The 21,364-nt window shown below is 45.0% G+C and overlaps 1 protein-coding gene across 2 annotated transcripts in view; it reads left to right on the top strand.

The window, feature by feature from the left end:
• The first annotated feature begins 11,086 nt into the window (after positions 1 to 11,086).
• EML1 (EMAP like 1) overlaps positions 11,087 to 21,364 on the top strand; it is a 177,254-nt gene continuing 166,976 nt past the window's right edge. For both annotated transcript variants that reach the window (XM_054970602.1, XM_054970600.1), the window contains exon 1: positions 11,087 to 11,310. In XM_054970602.1, coding sequence (XP_054826577.1) covers positions 11,280 to 11,310 — 31 coding nt within the window. In that variant the 5' untranslated portion in view covers positions 11,087 to 11,279. The remainder of the gene's footprint in view (positions 11,311 to 21,364) is intronic.

The raw sequence follows: 21,364 nt of genomic DNA, 5'->3' as shown, positions 1-21,364 counted from the left end.
TCTTGACTTTAAGAGGTACCTGCTAGGATTAATCAAAAGTAATACAAAATCAATTTTCATTTTTACATTCTTCATTTTGCAGGCCAAGTAAATAAAGGTGGAAGTCCATCCACTTCACATTTTTCTTCATATTGAATGTGTGTGAGGGATGGGTGCCATGGTTTTAGTTTTCCTAGGGTGCCAAAGCCCTTGGGCTTGTCTTCGGCCAATTCTACGCATCGTTAGAGGTGTGGTTCACCCATAGAACTGTGGTCACTTTTTTCCAAGCATGTACACATTACCATTTGCCAACCACATGTATAGTGGGGGACAGGGTTTTGCCAGGTTTTCTACAGATTTACCAGGACTGTACTTGCTCCGATTTTTGTTGTTCTAGCGTGTTTCTGGTGTGTGGTTTTGGGGTTTTTTTTTGCATTTTCTGGCATATGAACATCTAAAGCATTTATGAAGAAACCTCCCCCTACTCACTCAGTCTCTGCCCAGTTCTTTCCATGAAATTGCCCCTCCTTTACATTTTTGTCCAGTTGCAGAAGCCTGCTTGCGATGGTAACTGCTGCACACATTTCCCGTTCAACAATTTTCATTCAGCATTCTAGTGCAATAGTGCATGTGTAAAGTTTTAAAAAAATTAAAGGGGGACAGGCACCTTTCATCAATGGTGATGAAAGCGTCCAACCTTTCCTGTAAAACTACTTTTCAAGGGACTGTGGTGTGTCCTTTCCATCTGCTCTCTTTCCCTCGACAGGGCTGGATCTAGGGTTGCTGGCGCCCGGGGCAACCCTAGTCCGACCCCTTGTGCGCGTGCGCGCTCCCAGTGCTGCGTGATGACGTCACTTCTGTGATGTCATCACGCAGGGCGGAGCGTGCCGCCTGCGCAGTGCACTGGCAGAGGCAGCATGCGGGGCTGGGAAGCCGCCTGCACCATTTGCCTCCCTGCAGGACTGGGGCGGCTGGCGAATGGTGCAGGTGGCCTCGCAGCCCCTCGCGCTGCCTTTCGCCTGCCCTGCAGGACAGGGGGCACACGGCAAGCTGGCCACCCCCTGTCCTGCGGGGCAGGCGAAAGGCAGCGCGAGGGGCTGCGAGGCCACCTGCACCATTCGCCTGCCCCGCAGGACAGGGGGCAGCTGGCAGCTGCTCCTCACACCCCCTCCCTGGCGGTGCTGGGGGCAGACTACCCCCCTGCCCCCCCTCGATCTGGCCCTGTCCCTCGAGATAGCATTACAGCATATTTGTGTGCTGAGAGAGGGCCTCCTTGGTCATGACACCAAAACTGCGGAACTCCCTCCCAAGGGATATTTATCTGACCCCTTCTGTCACTGTCTTCCATCAGCAGGTGAAGACCTTTTTGTTTCATCTGGCATTCCCTCTGGTGTTCTCCTTCTTGCCCTATGTTCTAGTTGCTGGGTCTGGGCTTTTATATAAGTATTTTACTTTTGGTTTTTATTGGTTTTTATGATGTGTTTTATAATGTTCTGCTTTTGACAGTTAGCTGCCTTGGTGGCCCTGAAAGCAAGGATGTATTTTGTGAATAAATAAATTAACTAAATGTACAGGCCAAAGAGAGCACATCTCTATTGTGGGGTGTACAGCAGTGGATGCTTCTAACACAGTGGCTTAATTTTATTCAGGGTACATTTTCAGCTCCTCTGTTAGGTGGCCATTCATCCTTAAAAAAAAAAGAAGAAGAGTGCTTTTTTTGGCATTATCTGGCTGCTAATAGACATACTCTAAATCCAGCTTTTCCACCTAGAGGAATACAAGGTTAGAAAGTTGTTAGGGGCTAGGAAGTTTCTTTAGAACTACAAAGCACCACAATTGTGGATAAAAAAGGAGGAGAGAAGAATGATATAAACCGCTTTGGGTCCCCACTGGAGAAAAAAGTGGGGTGTAAATGAAGTAAAATAAAAAAAAATAAAAATAAGAAGAGGTTCCTGCTCTTTCCTTTCATCCCAGCTATTTGTGTTTGACGGTACCAGAGACTGCCTGGTTCCTTTTGACCGTTGTGGTAGCCAGGCAGTGATTGGCTAGGGCTAAATAGCATTTTGTCCCAAAAAACTCCATTGTAAAAGCTGAGAGAGCTCCCTCTGCAGGACAGCAAAGGGGCCACTCCATAGACCTCATTTATACCCCGCCTTCATTTATCTGTCTCCCCAAACAGTGACCCAAAGCAGCTTACACTGTTCTCCTCTTCTCCAATTTATCCTTACAACAACCCTGTGAGATAGGTTAGGCTGAAAGTGTGCAACTGGCCTTAGTTACCCAGGAGGCTTCCATGGCGGAGTGGGAATTCGAACCTGCTCTCTCCAATTCTAGTCTGACACTCTAACCACTAACCACTGTGTGTGTTATGTGCTGTCTGGTCGCTTCTGATCTATGGCAACTCTATAAATGAAAATCCTCCAAAAGGTCCTATTATTAACAGACTTCCTCAGATCTTGCAAACTGGAGGATGTTGCTTCTTTTATTGAGTCAAGCCGTCTTGTTTTAGGTCTTCCTCCTTTCCTACTGCCTTCTACTTTTCCTAGCATTACTGACTGTTCCAGAGAATCTTGTCTTCTCAAAGAACGATAGCCTCAGTTTTGTCATTTTAGCTTCTATGGAGAATTGAGGCTTGATTTGATCTAGTACCCACTTATTAGTCTTTTTGGCTGTCCATGGGATCCGCAAAACTCTCCTCCCACACCACATTTCAAATGAATCAATTTTCATGTATTTATGACTTTTAGCAAACACAAACCCTGAAAAATCCAGTGGTCTGGTTGTGCATACCAAAACTGTATTTCCATTGTAAATGAACACGTTACCCCTTTTCACACAATATGGTACATATTGGAAGGATAGCACATGCTCCTGTTAACATGGTTAGTAGACTGCTGGCAGGGCCGGATCGGGGGGGGGGGTAGTCTGCTCCCGGCACCACCAGGGAGGGGGCGCCGGGAGCAGCTGCCAGCTGCCAGAGGACACAGGCAGCAGCACGGGCAGCCTTGCTGCCCCCCGCGCTGCCATTTGCCTGCCCTGCGGGACAGGGGGCGGCCGGCTTGCCGAACACCCCCTGTCCTTCAGGGCAGAAAAAAGGCAGCACAGGGGGCTGCAAGGCCGCCCGCGCCATTCGCCTGCCCCGCAGGACAGGGAGCAGCCGGCCACCTCCTATCCTGCGGGGCAGGCAAATGGCGCGGGTGGCCACACTGCCTTTTGCCTGCCCTGCAGGACAGAGGGTGCGCGGCAAGCAGGTTGCCCCGTCCCGCAGGGCAGGTGAAAGGCAGCGCGGGGGGCTGCGAGGCTGCCCTTTGCCTGCCCTGCAGGGCAGGGGGTGCGCGGCAAGCCGGCCACCCCCTGTCCTGCAGGGCAGGCAAAAGCAGCGCGGGGGGCTGCGAGGCCGCCCTCACCATTCTCCTACGGGGAGGCGAATGCCGCGGGTGGCTTCCCAGCCCCGCACGCTGCCTCCGCCGTTCTGCCCTGCATGATGACATCACCGAAGTGCCATCATCACGCAGCACGGGGAGCGTGTGGGCGCTGCGCGCACACGAGGTGGTCAGCCTACTACTGGTAGGTCTTTCCACCAGCAGGTGGTCAGCTGTAACGCGGTGGAACGGAGTTTGAGAACCTCTTGAAAATGGTCACATGGCTGGTGACCCCGCCCCCTGATCTCCAGACAGAGGGGAGTTTAGATTGTCCTCCACACCGCTAAGTGGTACGGGGGGCAATCTAAACTCTGTCTGGAGATCAGGGGGCAGGACCACCAGCCATGTGACCATTTTCTCTGAGGGCAACCCACTGAGTTCCACCACCTCTTTTCCCAGAAAAAAAAGCCCTGTATGTACGTATGTAATGAAAAGACTTCCGGTCTTACAGAGACAAGGGGTGCATATACTTTGTTGTCTGGACTTACCTGTTACAGTAGGGTTCTTTAGAGCAAGCTAGCGACGGTATTAACTGTACTTTTCTTTCCATTATAGCCTCGAGTGCTGCTTATACATTTATGTAAATAGGATCATTTCGAGCAGATGCTAGCTCTTCTTCCCTCTCTCCCCTGTCTTTTGATTTACTATAAGCTCCTAATGACTTCCAGCAACTAACATCTTACTATCCCTTAGCCTCAAGGAATGGGGAACAGCAGCAACCCAAAGCAACTGAATTTGCATACATTTCTTTATTGACTTAGGATATTTTCTATCAGAGAAGGGAAAATATATTTCAATTCCAATTGAGCAAGATGATGATATCACTAGGACTGGATGGCCGGGCTCTCGCTTCAATCAAAGTGAAAATGACACACTTAATAACCGGGCCCCGCTGATTAGAAAAGGCAATCATTCTGGGCGCCCTCTGCCGCAGCAGATAAAATGGAGGCTGACTGAAAACAATTCAGCTGCCCTGTTAGGTCGGTGATGGCTCTACTCTAGAAGGAATCTCACTCTCATATCCTAATCAGAACCCAGGAAATGGCAGGTCCCCTCAATGGAAAGCTTGTGTTAATCTTGTGTTAGAATAATGAGTCTGTACAGCTCCATTCCCTTAGGCAGCAAGGGGGCTGGGGAGGGGTAGGCAAATTGTTGCCTACCTTGATGATACTGCTGCTGGACACCTGGTGTTTTAAATCCAGTGTTTCCCAAACCCTTTTCCATGGAGGAACTCCTAAATTAATAACAATAATGATAACAACAACAACATCCGATTTATAACACCCACTCACAGCAGTTTACAAAGTGTTATAATTATCCTCACAATAGTCACCCTTTGAGGTGGGTGGAGCTGAGAGAGCTCTAAATTAACTTGTTATATCTTGAGGAACCCCTATTTATGAAAATGTTTACAGGCCAGAAAAAGTTTCCTGGTTGGGAACCGCTAGTTAACCATTTTCATGCAGTAATACCTAACCTATTACCATAGCACTGCCAGTTTGTAGTTGATAAAACGCTGGTGGTGAACACAGTAGCTATGTTTATACTGCCTTCCTCCCAAGCAACACAATTTAAAATAATCATTTACAAGGTAAAAGAAATGATATAAAAGGGGGAAAGGGCCAGGGAGAAGAGGCAAATAAGGAAATTTAAGGTACCAACTCTTTTGCCATGTTACAAAAATGAATGCAATTTTACTTGGGAACTGTAGTTTTCAAAGACAGTTTTCAAAGACAGATCCGTGCGGGAATTTTGCAATTGTTTTCTTGCAATCTCAACGGAGAGATGAACCACCAGGGCCGTTTTCAGATGGCTTCCCTGAAGCCGCTCCATGCCGCAATGTTGTGGATCATGCCGGGGAAAGCGCGAAATATTGCGTTTTCTCGCGCGAGTTTTGCGCAATGTCGCGCAAAACCCGAGCGAGAAAACGTGATATTTCGCGTTTTCCCTGGCACGATCCACAACATTGCAGCATGGAGCGGCTTCAGGGAAGCCATCTGGAAACGGCCCAGCTATTCCCCTCCCCTGCCCTGCAGAGTTGCTCTCCCCCAGTGATCCCCTGTGGCTCTGTCTTTGAAAACTACAGTTCCCAGATAAAATTGTGTCCCCAACACATTACAAAACACCTATCTGGCATCACTTGTAGCTTAGATCTCAGTCTCTGGACTAGTCCCAGGGCTGGTCAGAGGGGGTCATCATGACATGAACATATGAAGCAGTCACATACTGCATCAGACCATGGGTCTGTCTAGCTCATTCTCATCTACTCTCACTGACAGGTGCACTCCAAGGTCCCTCCAGAGTAAAGCCTTTCTAATACTTCTTAGTTCTTGTCTGAAAATGCCAGGGGCCTTTTGCACATGCTCTAACACACAGCCATTGCTCCTCCTCAACAGCTTACAGTTTTGCATCAAACGTGCAACCATTTAAGAACTAGTTTGGCCCCTGAGTGAGGAGGCAACTGTGAGTGCAACTGTCATGGGCTTGGCCAGGCCAAGCAGAGTGGTCAAAGTTCAGTCCAGAATCAAAGCACGAGTTCCAAGAGTCCAAAATCCAAAAGCCAACATCAGGAGTGCTGTAGGTCAGTTACCAGTAAGTTCAAGGGCTACACAAGAGCAGAGTTAAGGCACGGTCCAAAATTCACAGAGCAAGGCAAGGTTCTGCAAAGCAGGAACAGGATTCCAACGTGTTGCTTCCACACCTCCTGGTCTTCTGTGGCTGGGTTTTATAGACAGGCTGGGCTGGCAGCCAGCTGCTTGGGAGCTATCCTGTGCTTACTTCCTCATCACTCTCAACAAGCAGCTGGCGTCTGGCCAGGAGACATGCACTTTGCCACCTCTCTTGCTGCTCTACTCGTTGCTTTTGTCTACGGCGCTCTCTGGATGAAGCTGGAGGTTTGGACGCCCTTGGCTGTGCTTCAGCAGTGGTGTTGAAGCTAGAGGGTGCTGGTGCCTCTGGCTTGGCTGCTGGCTATGGACTCTGATTAGCCAGCAGCTGTTCTTCCTGATCACCGGCTTCAGCTGAGTCAGGGCTGGCGACACGAAGCTCCTCTTCTCCTGAGGAGTCCTCACTTTCACTGAGCCCAGACTGGCCCATGACACCAACCACGGCTCATTTCGAGGGGGAATGCACAGGAACGCAGTTCCGGCAGTTCCCCAAAGAGGTCACATGTCAGGTGGCCCCACCCACCTGACTCTCAGCCATTTTGGGCCCATTTCGGCCTGGATTGGGGCTGAAACGGCCTGGATCGGGCCTCTGACGGGTGGTGGATTACTCTCCCAGTCAGCAGCAGCCCAATCCTGACCAATTTGTGCCCCTTTTCAGTCATTTTCAGCCCCTTTTTGCCATTTTGGGCCCAATTTTGGCCCTGAATGGCCAGGATTGGGTCCAAAACTGCCAGGATAAGTGATGTCAGAGGGTGTGGCATATGCAAATCAGTTATGCCAATGGCACACTTCCGGTGATGTCAATGGAGGCAGTAATTGGTACAGGAAGGATGAAGGGATGTTGGAGGGGCTGTGACTTTATGGTCTTCTCCCATCCCAGGAGTGTGATGTCTGCACCTCCTCAGACTGTACAATCTGAACAGGCTAGATCCAGGATAAGAAACAAATAGCTATGACTGGCCAGTGTAATAAGTTGGATATTAGGTTGGTTTGGGCTACCTGAGACCTATGTCCAAAATCCTGAACAGCCTTTCAGAAGTCATGGGCCACAGTCCAGCACAGTGAAGCGTAGTGAAATCGACGAACTTAAATGTACCTCAGTTTCATATTGGCTCATTGCCATTAATGTTCTATCTATCAGCCATGAAACTGTAGGAACGATAAATGAGAATCGTAAAGCACTTTAGAAACTGGGTAGTGCTAAATAAATTACTGCTTATTATTTACACGTCTACTCTACCTTTTCTCCAAGATGCCCAAGGTAGCCTGTGCTCATGCTATTGTTCCATTCCCTCAGTACTTTGTTTGTTTGTTTGTTTGTTTGTTTGTTTGTTTTTGTTTGTTTGAGGCTTTTTTCCTGAGAGGGAAGCCTAGGAGGTGGCTGAAGAAAAAGAAAGGACAGAGATTTCTGAGAAGAAAGTTTTGAGGAGAAAGGAAAGATTTCTGAGGGAAAGAAGCATCTCTTTGTATGTGGAGAGAACTGAGGAGATTGTAGATTACATTAAGAGATTAATTAATTAATTCGGAGATTATATTAAGGAGATGATAGCAGCACCAAGAGCAGTGCAAATACAGAAATCCGCTCTACCTGCAGTAAAGACAAGAGACTTTTGAAAAGCCTAAGAGAGTGAAGGGCGGGGGTGGGGGCGAGTCCCTCTCACCTCTCTGGTTTTTAGCTTTAACTGTGTTGCAGTTCATGTTTTTACACATACTCTTCCTAATTTGTTTTCCTCTTCCACTTAGTTAAATAAACCATGTTTATATTTTACTGGTTGTGAAAAGTAGAAGTTTATTTACAGGATCAGGGTGTGGGGTGGTTGTTTTAAAACTCAGTTGATCTTTGTTTTGCCTGCTGGTAATTCCCTCCTGGTTAGGAGATGCAGAAGCCAGTGGGCAGGAGACACCACTGTTTTCTTCCCTTTACCCCCCACCGCTCATGAACCAGCCAAGGTCCCATGATTTCTTCTTTCAACTAAGATCACACTCATGAAATTAGCCATTTATGGCAGCAGGAGTGGCAGCATTCCATTTTTCCCTGGTCCTATAATAAACCTTCTTTGAGTGATTCCGCACACGATGGATAATGCACTTCCAATCCTCTTTATAGATCATTCGGAATGAATTTTTTCGTGTGTGGAACAAAAAATCCACCTCAAACGATTGATAAAGTGCATTATCCAACGTGTGCGGAATCAGCCTTTCTATAAATACATTTTTGGCTTCCTTAGTATCATACATTTCTCTGGGATAGTTCTTGGAATCTCTTCCTTATGTGCCAGACTGCCTTGGTGCTACATAGTTTGCCATAAGGTATTTTCTGGGGTTTCCACCTTGTTACTTTGTTATTGTGCTAGGACTGAACTGAAAGTGCTCCTTCTCAGCCAGTCAGTCTAGATGTTCTCAGGATATACCTTAGTGGATGGCAGCTGGTAAATCAGGGTGCTTTCCAGGGAAACCCTGATCTAAGGGAGATTCCCAACAAGGGCTGATTCCGCACACGTTGGATAATGCACTTTCAATGCACTTTATCAATAGTTTGAAGTGGATTTTTTGTTCCGCATACAAAAAAATCCATTCCAAATCATCTATAAAGAGGATTGGATGTGCATTATCCAATGTGTGTGGAGTCACTCAAGGAATCCCCCTTCTTAACTGTTGTTTTGAACCTGACCTTGGATCTCTATTACAGGTCCTCTCTACGTAACGTTAAACTTTACCAGTGCAATCCTAAGAAGAGTTACTCCAGTCTGCGCCTATTGAAACTGATGAGCTTAACAAGATCCTCAACAAGGTCCTGCACTTTTGTACCCTCCAGCAGCAGATTGGCTGTAGGGTGGAAGCAGAGAGACGAGAAGACCAAGACTGAGCTCAAGCCCCGCTCTCTTCGGTGAGAGCCTGCGCTTATCCTCCCCTCCTACCAGAAGTTGAGTCACCAGCTAGCCACACAGCGTATCAGAAGCCGTAAAAACCTGCTGTTGCTACCAGCCCCCCACCCAAATTCTTGCGTGCCCAGGCACTGCAGTAGCTGCTCCTCTTGCTTCCCTTGGCTTCTCCTTCTCCCCACCAGGCAATTAAACGTCTGGTATTTTCTTTGAAGTTTTCCCAGACTGTCCAAGAAAATACTGGACTGTGCAGGTGAACCGGACACCTGGCAACCCTATGGGTGACCCTGGGCCAGTCATATTGTCCAAGTCTTTTGAAAATCATTAGGTAGTTCCCTAACCTTCCTCGAAGGGTTGTTGTGAGGAGAAAATGGAGGAGAGGAGAACAATGTAAGCCCATTCAGGTCTTCACTGGGGAGAAATGGTGGGGTATAAATAAAATAAAATAAAATTAAATTAAAATTCCATTTTATTCTAGTATAAGAGACATCAATTGCGTTCCAAACTGCAGCGACTTACTTTGTCCCATAGAATTCAATGGGAGCCATTAACTTGCATGAAAGAAAATAACCAGGCTGTTTTGAGGACTCAGCCTGTGACCTCACTCATATCAATAGTGGACAGCACTTTTAGTAATAAACCCATGAACCAAGGGCATCCAGACCTTTTCTGAGAACAGGGGTTTAAAACGGGGTGGAGGAAAGGGCCCTGGGACCAGTCACTCTCCAAGCAACTATAAGTAGCTCCCCACCCCTCCTCCAGTGGTGCTTATCCTTCCTTTTAAAACTACCCCAGCAGCTCCTCTCCTCTTCCTTTTCTGGGCAAAGGAGAAGGAGGCATACACGTACACGCACCTTTGCTCTGAAATGCTGTCATTTTGGGCTCCACCTACCAAGCTGGTTCCTCCCACTTACCTACTCCTTTGCTTCAAACTTCCAAGTCTTTTGAAAAACGTTAAGTCGTTCCTAGAAACATAAAGTCTTCCCTCCCTGGATGTGAAGTAAATTAGCTTTATTTACTTTTATGGCAGAGCCAGGTTTGGAAAAACATTTACGCTGTTATGAGAGGCCTCCTTTAGAGGCCTCTCATACCTTTACAACCTTTGTGAGAAGCCCCGCTCCCCACCTTCTGAGAGTGCTTGCATTTTCTGCAGTTGACAGCATTCAAGCTACTTAGCTGCTGAATGGAGGGACAAAAGTCAAGGAGACTCAAGAGCAGTCTGAAGAAAGTCTCTCCTTGCCTCTCTCAGGGATAGTAAGAGCCCTTGGACAGAGTACTACCCCCCCTCCCCACACACACATGTAACAATTGAGAGTGAACAGGCCTTGGATAGAATTTCCCCTGCTTTAAGGATGGTGTTGGTACCAAGAGTTCATTCACGAGCAAGGAAAGAACTAGCTGCCCTTACCACTCTATATAACTGTGCATCTCTCTTGGTCACACTAGAGTGTGACAACTATACTGGGTTTTCTTTTTGATGAAGTTTTGCTAATAGTGGTTAAGAGCAGCAGGACTCCAATCTGGAGAACCAGGTTTGATTTCTCACTCCTCTGCTTGAAGCCAGCTGGATGACCTTGGGTCAGTCACAGCTCTCTTGGAGCTCTCTCAGCCCCACACACCTCACAGGGTGATTGTCGTGAGGATAATCGCATACTTTGTAAACTGCTCTGAGTGGGTGTTAAGTTGTCCTGAAGGGTGGCATATAAATCGAATGTTGTTGTTGTTATGTATGGCAAGGTAGAATGATCAGAAAAATAGATATCTGGATCTTTGGTAGAGACACATATTGCAAAGAAGCCCTTAGTTTGTTTTTAAAAATCCCCATATCAGATCTGAGCCCAAACCACAGTTTAATTTCTCTCAAATATAAATATCAACAAGCTCTTGTCATATAACCAGGGATGCAAACTTTACCACATCATAATTATTTTAGTGCACATCCAAGTATAGATTCCCAGCTTAAAAGCTTTTTCATAAATATTCCATGGCCTTTCCAAGCACATAATGTGTCTGCTGTGACATTAAAAGAGGAAGCTGTCAGAAGGGGTGGGATGTCAACAAATTTATCCACCAATAGCACGCTCCCTTGGCACAAAAGCAGAGTCTTATCTTTACATCCATAATGAGAAGGCAGAGCCAAGATTTGTTGCTGTAACTCCTTGGGTGGGTAGATGCACAGTTGCAAAGAGGAGGAGGAGGAGGAGGAAGAGGAAGGAGAGCCATTCATGCTTTCCTTACATTTCTTCTGCTTTCCCTGGCTGAGAAACTTGAGTTCTGCCTTTCCCCCCCTGTGGTTTCCCTAAGCAGCGTTAAAGGAAACTTCTTTTCGCATGATGTCAGACTGCGAGGGAATGGCTGTGGGTAAGTGCCAGATTTATATTTACCGCACTGTCCTGAAGTCTAGTTCACATTCTCAGATTGCAAAGGCAACGCAGGAGAAACCTGCTTCGTTTTGGAGCAAATGTTCTCTTGGAGCAGAGGAAGAAACAGCATTTAAGCAGATTCTGCCCCCCCCACCCCCGTATAATTCAGGCCTGAATTTTTATTTTTATTTTACATAGCAATTATTTTACATTGCATATTATTCAGAGGTAGTTTGCTTTTATTTTTCTTTATGTAAATCTAAGGGTAATAGATTTATGTACTTAAAAATTTATCCTCTCCTGAACTGAAGTTGCTGGGTAGGTAGTGATGATGAAAAGATGGCTTCAGCTGCATAGAAAAATGTCAGTGCCCAAATTTGTCCTTTGGAGCACTCAGAAAAGAATGTCTGGGAATAGGACCAGAAATAAACATCCTGTTATAACCTACTTTCATCGTTTCCCTATTGCAAAAAGACTGCCAAGAAATTGGCACAAAGTAATATCAAAAATAGATGCATTGGAGAAAGAAAGACATGCTAAACATGCTTCTGGTTGAAAAGGGGTCATTTGTCTTTAGGGTTGCCAGCTTCCAGGTAGCGGCTGGAGATCTCCCGGAATTACAACTGGTCTCCAGGCCACAGAGGTCAGTTCACCTGGAGAAAATGGTTACTTTTGGGGGTGGACTCTATGGAATTATGCCACGCCAAGGTCCTTTCCCTCCCCAAATCCCACTTTCTTCAGGTTTCACCTCCCCAGATCTCCAGGAATTTCCCAACATGGAGCTGGCAACCCTATTTGTCTCCATACCATTCTGGAACTTAAAGTGAGAGGTGGGAGGGCTGGCTCTGTTATTGAACATTTGTTTTGCATTCAGAAGATCCCTGGTTCAGTCCCCGGCATCTTCAGTTTTAAAAAAAGATAAGGCAGTAGATGAAGTGAAAAACCTTTCCCTCAGAGACTGCCAGCCAGAGCAGACAATACTGAATTTGATAGTTTAATTGTCTGCCTGATAAGGCAGCTTCATGCATACCTGGGATTCTTATAAAGGCGCCCCTCCAGGTACTGACCAGCAGTGTGGCTGTATCAAGTGCCTTTTAACCATTGTTCTGGACCAGAATTTTGAAGCGTACTCTTTTACCACATCCATATCTGCACGAGATGTCAATCTATTTGACTGAAACAAATGTCCTGTCCACACTTCCCAACCCCTTACTTATTTCATTGTATTTGCTCCAGGTAGGTGAATTCTCGGAAGGAACTCTATGTTAAGTTATTCAATTTCTGTTTGAAAAGACATACATACATACGTATATAAATGTGTATGTGTGTGTATAGCAGGTAATATGCAGTAACTAATTCAGAATTACTACATGTCAGTCAGCACAAATGTTTGTCCTTTCTCGTGTAAGATAATTCACAGGAACTGTAATTTTTGTTTCTTGAGCACATGATGTCCTCTACGGAATTGTGAAAAGGAAATTTGAGAGGTTTGGTTTAGAAAGATTGGCATGTACTAGGCCCATGCTTCTTATAACCTTTAATCCTCAAATGCCCCTCCCCATTTATCTGAAGGTAACAGACAATTATAATTTAAAAAGGCAATGACAATACAGTTATATAGCTTTCCCACAAAGTAGTATCCTCTATATGAAATTAATTGCAAAATGCCTACCTAATAAGGTTGCCAGCCTCCAGGTAGTGGCTGGAGATCTCCCGGAATTACAACAGGTCTCCAGGCCACAGAAATCAGCTCACCTGGAGAAAATGGCTACTTTTGGGGGTGGACTCTATGGAATTATGCCATGCAAGGTCCTTTCGCTCCCCAAACCCCACGTTCTCCAGGTTTCTCCAGGTTTCACTCCCCAGATCTCCAGGAATTTCCCAGCTTGGAGCTGGCAACCCTACTACCTAAAGATAACAGCCCTATATATCTTACAGAAGATGGCCTCTGCACCACACTGCCTGGTGGAAGGCATTCCACAGTGGAGAAGTCACACAGAGAATGCGCAGGCTTATGCTGGGGCCAGACATAAAATAAAATAATAATAAATGTGCTTATATACCACCTTTCTAGTCAGACTAGTGCCATTTTTATCCCCATGTCATTTGAAGGGAGTACTGGAAAAAACTCATGAAAAGTAGCATGTAAAAACAGCATTCCAGAAAAACCAATTATATTTATGTAGATCTCATGTACACATTTGATAAACCGTTGTGCCAATAGGCTGCAGAGATTTCAAAAACTGCAGCCTCTGTTTAAAGCCAGTTTTTTAAAAAAACTTTTGTTAATTGTTCTTAAGTGGGAAGAAATAAAATGGCAAACCTAATCTTTTTTCTGTGGGTATCGATGGTTCCATGCTTAAGTATATCTCATTTTCCTCACTCCTGCTATGAAATAAATGCTTAGAAAAGGTTATCAAGAGCCAGCTGACTTTGCAAACAGACTCCTATCTCTATTTTGATCTTATTTTCTAATGCATTGATTGCCAGTGCTTAGTCGATATAAAAACCAGGTGTGTTCTGCATCGCAGGAAAGTAGCTCCTTCCAGGTTCCTAATATATTATGCAAGTTAAGTACATTTTTCAGCATTGTTGCAGTATAAGAGAAAATAGAAAGGGGATGTTTTTGCATACTGTATCAAAACACATCATGTGCTACAACAGATTGCCTTGCCAGCAGAACCAGCCTCATTTTAGAAGCTGGAACTATGATTGCTTGTTATGCACCATGAATTATATCAGGGAAGTTGGAGAAGACAAGCAGGTGGGATTCCAATGACAGAGGCAGCATTGAGTCATAGTTAGATGGATGTTTTTTTTTTAATGTTCCTTTTCCTTTTGCAAAAGGAAATGGCTTGGGATATAGACGTGCAAACAATTGTTAATATGAATATCTGTTTTACAGTGGGCATAACTGCATCAGAAACTAATTTAACTACCACAAATTCTCATGGATTTGCAGAGAGGCCATGGCTCAGTGGTATATGGGGTTGCCAACCTCCTAGTGGGGCCCAGAGATGTCCCAAAATTACAATTGATCCGTAGACTACAGAGATCAATTCACCTGGAGAAAATGGTTGCTTTGAAGGGTGGATTCTATGGCATTTGTGGTCTTTCCTCTCCCCAAACTCCAGCATTCCTTGGCTCTATCCACAAAATCCCCAGGGATTTCCCAGTCCAGAGCTGGCAACCCTAGTGGTAGAGCATCTGCTTTGCATACAAAAGCTTGCTGGTTCAATCTCTGGCATCTCCCATTAAAAGGATCAGGTGGTAGGTGATGTGAAAGACCTCCACCAAAGATCCTGGAGAGCTGTTGCCAGTCAGAGCAGATAATACTGATAAGGAATATTTAGCGGTATGAATTTATTTAGGTATCTTTAGATTCTTGATATCCTTGTAAAACTGTAATTCTCGGTTTGCTTGGGAGGAACTAAACATGGACTCAAGAAGAGGCTGGACGAATATTTGTAAGAGATGCTTTTGGCTGATCCTGCACTGGGCAGGAGGGGGTTGAACTAGATGGTCTGTATGGCCCCTTCCAACTCTGTGATTCTATGGAGCAAACCGAATAACTTATCAAATAAAGTAATTGCCAGATTCCTCACAAAATCAGGAATGCCCCTGCAGCTGCTTTTGTTTTGGACATAGTTAACAGGCTCTTAGATACCTGAAAGGGATGACACACGTCACTTTCCTAGCCCTAGTTAGCTGTCATATCTGAGTTGGGGCTGTTCCTTTACTTGATTGCTTTTGATGACTCTCTCAGCTGCATGAATGGAATGAATGGAAAGTCTTCACTGAAATAATTGTGTTTCAGTCTCATTGTAGGTAATGCAAAATTTCCGTTGATGGTTGCATTAGCAACAGCTGTTGAATCTCCATTCCTCTTCCTGTTTTAAGCAGTGGCCAGTGTCTTTCTCAAGAGTCTTTTGTCCCTGAACATTCTTCTCCTCATGCTCCCAGCCAACATTCCTTAACAAAATTCTTTTTTATTCACCCAATAGTAATCAATTTTTTAAAAACGCAATCATTTTCTCATATATTGTCAAAGAGCTAATGAAAATATTCTCATACTGTAAATGTCTTTCATCGGTGTGCTGACTATAAATCCTGGGTCAGGTCAAAGACCGTGCTTCCTGTTCATCATCCTTCTGTCCTTTGTTCCTAAATGTGCTCAATGTTACAAAAATTCTAGTTCTCTCTTCCTTCCCTTTTGGCTGAGTTTTGAGCTGTTTTTATGTCAGCCCTTCTGAGGGCCAAGCTAGAAGTGACGAATTACGCTTGAATGGCAAGTGAACACATGTATTCCACCCTGTTCACTTGCGCTCCACTCAATCACATAGTGCGGATGGGTCAAAGGCAGAGGTCTGTTGGACCACCTGATCCTTTTAACTGGAGACGCTGGGGGTTGAATCTGGGACCTTCCCCATGCAAAGTGAATGCCCTGAGTTGCACCTACACTATGCTATAGACAGTAGGATAGAAAAGCTTCTTAATTCAGTGAGAAAATTGTACAAAGACACTCTCAGTGCAATCCTAAGCAGAGTTACTCCAGTCTAAGCTCCTTGAAATGAATAGAGTTAGACTGGCATAACTCTGTTTAGGACTATTTGTGGATTCCCTAGAATTTCTACCAATCTGGGTGATAAAGACCGGTTCCAGAATGAAGTCTGGATGTTCTCTCTCGTGACTCTTCTGAAGTATCTTGAGTGATTATGACATGGTGAATAATGGATGTGACAGTGTACTTTCCATCCCAACTCCAAATGTATCTTGTAATAGACAAATATGTGGGAAGTCAACATCATCTGAAGCTAATAGGGGATAGATAATTACACTATTTCATAGTATTTCATTGTTGAACACCTTAAAAAAATAACTAGGTACATCTATGCTTACAGTCTAACTGACAACAGAAATGCAGGACAAAATAATTTTAAAAACTAGAAGAAGAGAGCAGGGCCGGATTGAGGTGGGGCAGGAGGGGTAGTCTGCCCCCGGCACCACCAGGGAGGGGGCACCAGGAGCAGCTGCCAGGAGCATGTGGGCAGCAGCGCAGGCAGCCTCGCAGCCCCCCGCGCTGCCTTTCACCTGCTCCGCAGGACAGGGGGCAGCCAGCTTGCTGCGCGCTTCCTGTCCTGCAGGGCAGGCAAAAGGCAGCGCGGCCACCCATGCCATTCGCCTGCCCCACAGGACAGGGGGCTGCAAGCCGGCCGCCCCCTGTCCTGTGGGGCAAACAAAAGGGGTCCTGCAGGGAGGCGAATGGTGCAGGCGGCTTCCCAGCTCCGCACGCTGCCTCCGCCGCTCCGCCCTGCGTGATGACATCACCAAAATGACATCATCACACAGTGCCAGGAGCTCAGACTGGAGTTGCCCTGGGCGCCAGCAACCCTAGATCCGCCCCTGGAAGAGAGTACCTAAATGAAAACCAGAATAATTATGCTTATGTGCTTATGTGCTTCCCTTTTAAATGCCCCACCCAAATGTTCACATACGTTGCTTTTCATTGATTTTTCTCACAAGTGTAGCAGGCAGCTCTCAGAACCACAAGTGTATTAACACTGCAGTCCTATGGGAGTAGGTCCCATTGAACAAAGCAAGACTTACTTCTGAGTAAACATGCATAGGATTGCATTGTGACTCACTCAGAGGAAAGTATGGCTCTTGACAGATGTCAAGTAATCTGCTTCCAGAATATCATCGTTCAGGATTTGGTGTTTTCGTTATTGACTTTCAAGGCCTTGTGTGTATGTTGAACAATTTCCATGTGTTTAGGTGAATGTGGTTACATATATTTGGTTGGATCCAGCCAGGGCTTTTTTTCAGCTGGAACGTGGTGGAACGGAGTTCCGGCACCTCTTGAAAATGGTCACATGGCCGGTGGCCCCGCCCCCTGATCTCCAGAGAGAGGGGAGTTTAGATCTGGAGATCAGGGGGCAGGGCCCCCGGCCATGTGACCATTTTCAACGAGGGCAATTTAAAATTTAAAAAACTCCCCCCTTGTTCCAGCTGACCCAAAGTGACATCATTGTGCGGTCCTGAGTTCCACCATCTCTTTTCCCAGAAAAAAAGCCCTGGATCCAGCAATGCATAAGCAGAAACAGGGACTCAGTTCAGTTCCACTTATGCAAGCCAAAGCGCTAGACACGCCGCACCAGAGTCTAGGAGGAACTAGTTGATAATTATTTGTACAATCTTTTGCACAAATAGAAAAGCAAGTTGGGAAATAATATCTTAGTGCAGTGGTTTCTGACCTAGGGGCCTGAAACCCCAGAAGGGCTGTGAAGTTATTGCAAGTTGTCTGTGAAGCTGTAGGCGCACTACACATTGTCATGTGAGCCTTTAGTCATTTTGTATTTTCTCAATCAATGGATGTTACTCGTACAGCTACTGTCTTATGGGGATCTGCAAAAATAATTGTGTTAAAGGGGTCCTCATAATTGAAAAGGTTGGAAACCACTGCCTTACTGCAAACTGCCATTGTGATCTTCTTAATACATTGCCGCTTGCTCAAGCTTTCTAGCACACATGGAAATTTTCCACAGGATCCAGCCCATTTTCTTTGCCCTTTAAATAGACTGGCCACCTAGTAACTCTAAACGTTATCCTAACAAATTATTTGCTGTTTATAAGCCGGATCATAAACAGTTCTGGGAATTTAGGCATGTCGCTACAATGAGCAAAAGATCTTCCTTTTTGTACTGTTTGCAGCCTACACAAGAACGCAGCGTGGACAGCTGCATAATTGTTCTTGTCAGATGGAGTGGGAGGTGAACGAAAGCAAAACTGGAGGGGTTATTGCTGTCTGTGACCTCCTCTTCAGTTGCAGTAGCTAGCCATAAATTTGTCAATATTTCTTTTCTTCAAGAAACCTTAATTATATACAGTGCCTTAGATCTTAGCAGCCAACTTTTCCAGGGCGGGGGGGGGGATCCCTCACTTGTCTTTCTTTACGTTGAAGAAAAATTAAATGTGTGGGAGATCAGAAGACAAGAAACTAAAAGGAAGAAGAAAAGTGTCCCCTTGGATGCAAAACAAGCAAAGGCAAAGGAGGGGCTCCAGGAAAACTACGGATAAGAGCACCACCAATAGTGCAAAATATTTACAAATAAATGAAAAAAAGATGTATAGATGAGTGTCTGGAATCTGAATCCCAATTAAAAGAATTAGAAAATCAGTTATGTCAATATGTAACCTGTATGCAGATATATTAATTCAAAACAAAGAAGGTGTTTATAAATAGTGATAAGGTACCATAAATGCCGAAGGCTTTTTAAACAAATGGAGTGAGCTGGCATGGTGTAGTGGTTAGAATGTCATATTAGGATCTGAGAGAACCGGGTTTGAATCCTCACTCTGCCACGGAATCTTGCCAAATGACCACAGGCTATTCATGCCTTCTCAGCCTTACCTACCTCATGGGGTGATTGTTGTAAGGAGAGAAGAGTGATATAAGCTGCTTTGGGGAGAAAGTTAAGGTATAAATGAACTGAATAAATAACAAATGGAGTGTCCTAAACAAAGTCTCATAGGTGCAATTAAAGCATAAAGGCCAAGGCTTATTTTGTCACAATATAAATTCCAAAAACTTGAGTTCTCACTGCAATGGCTATAAATACAAATCAGACAGCCAGAAAGGTAAGGAGGTAAATGAAAGGGAACAAAAAGAAGTTACATGACCCCAATCTATCCTCCAGATTTTCTGCAGTCAATAACTAGGGAAGCAGATGAACAAAATCAAGATGAACATGATTTCAGTATAGAGACTGAGCCTGTAGCAACTAATTTTCACTGAAGTATGCATAGCCTGATAAATAAATCGTTACGTAGCACCCAGAAACCTAATTAAAGGATTCTATGTTTGGGCTGTTAGTAGAGTCTATCGTTTGGCATAGGAAGCATGATTATAGGTGGTTGTGAGCTGGTTCTTCTGGCTGGTGTGTGTGCAGGAATGAAAACAACAAAAGCATACACTTGTTTTATATTTAGAAAAGTAATTAGAGTTCTTTATTGTAGGAACTCCATACTTTGATAGGAAAGGAGGAGAGACAGATCCTAACTACCTATCTATTCTAAGGATGGACATGGATGGCAGGACAAGGCCTGCATCCATGCTGCCAAGATAGAGGGAGAAGAAGGACAGAGATGTTGCCTGAAACAATGGCAGGAAGAGAAGTGAGAAGGAGGGAGTCAGGAGGAGGAAATCCTGAGAATAGCAATCTACATATCAAAGGACAGTAGGAGCAGTAAACAGGGTGCCCTGACCTCTCTGTCTTTCTAACTTTAGTTTGTCCCCCTCTGAAACCTGAGGAAAGGGACAGTGTTGAATCCTCCTCTTCCAGAGCCCCTGGGGATGGGCGGTATATAAATTGAATAAATAAATAAATAAATAACATAGCCCAATGGAATTTTTGCACAATGTTGTTGACTGGAAGAAGCTGAAAGAAATTTCAGCAAGCTAGCCCTCACCAAAACATTCAAGCATTCCACAATGAGGCAAGAAGGGCTAAGCGACTAACAGTGCAATCCTAAGACAAGTCACTCTAGTCTAAGCTCATTGATTTCAAGGGGCTTAGACTAGAGTAACTCTGATTGCACTGCAAGCCATCTGGACATTGACAGGATAATGACCAAAAAGTTCAACCAAAGGTTGGCATTTTTCAGAAAAGAAGACTATGTAACAGTAATTTCAGAAATAAAACTTTTTTTCATGCTTCATGAGATTGTATGTATGGGATGAGCATTGTTGTATTCGTATGGAAGGGGGGGATCATATCACACGTTCATGCTGAGCCCCCCAAAATAATGCTTGGGCACTGGTCTGAGGAGGGCAATACTGACCTAGATGGAGCAATGAGGAGGGGGCTGTGGCTCAGCGGAAGAGCCAATCCAGGTTCAATCCCTGGATAAAGTAATAGTTGATATGAAAGATCTCTACCGAGATCTGAGTAGACTGGACTGACCTGGAGTGATTCTGCACACATTAGATAGTGCACTTCCAATCCTCTTTATAGATCATTTGGAATGGATTTTTTTTTGTGCGGAACAAAAAATCCACCTCAAACGATTGATAAAGTGCATTGCAAGTGCATTATCCAACGTGTGCGGAATCCCAATGGCCTGATTCAGTATAAGGCAGCTTCATGTATGTTCATGCTTCTTACTCTTAAGGCAATTTTTAAAAGTCCATTTCTGTATTCCTGCTTGGTGAAAAAGACACCCCTGCTCACCATGAGAAACCAGCTTTGTGGAACCTCCTATAGGTTCTTCTCAGCTCCCCCCCCCCTTGTCAGTAGACACCCAGGATGGGTGGAAGTGCTGCTTACCCAGACCCTGAAATTATGCCAGCTTTACTTAGGTGTAGCTATGGCCATACCATCTACTGCTTGACTTAAAAAAAACTTGCATTTTGCATCTCTGTCAAACACTTTTTAAAAAGTTCAATAGGCATTTATGTTTGATGGGACACTTGCTCATACAAGTGTATGTATGGGGTGCTGGGGAAAGAACGGGCATTGCAAGAAGGGTACATTGGATTTTTCTAATATGCTATTTTGCAAAAAATAGCAGTTTTGTTATTTATGATATGATCTCTCATAATAACTGCAGGAAAATAAGTATGAAAGAAAGATCTAAGCAGATCCAGCTCCTTCCCATAGGAATGTTGCCTGACCAAACATTAAAGCAGTCTATATTGAAGCCTGATCCCACAAGTTCAATATTCTCTCCTCTGGCTGGCTGTGCCTCTCCACTCTCTCTTTGACAAGCCTACTACTAAAGATGCTTTAAATATGAGACTACGGTTACTGAACGTGGGACCTTGTGTGGTCTCTCCTGGGGAGCTTCGGCCACTGTACAGGGGCTTCCACGTGGAGCCTTAAATTTAACAAGGTATTTTCAGAGTTTTGAAAACTGCACTCAATGCACAATCTGGCACCAGCGTCAGTATAGCAGGGCAAGCGTAATGTGATCACAGTTGCACAAAACAACAAGTCCACAAACATGCTGTGGCATTCAAAATAAGTTGCAAGCAAAGGGGAAAGACTATGTAC

Source organism: Eublepharis macularius, chromosome 2, assembly GCF_028583425.1.
Source record: "Eublepharis macularius isolate TG4126 chromosome 2, MPM_Emac_v1.0, whole genome shotgun sequence".
Classification (NCBI taxonomy): Eukaryota; Metazoa; Chordata; class Lepidosauria; order Squamata; family Eublepharidae; genus Eublepharis; species Eublepharis macularius.
The sequence above is the reverse complement of the archived record's forward strand: the minus strand, read 5'-3'. Positions and strand labels throughout refer to the sequence as shown.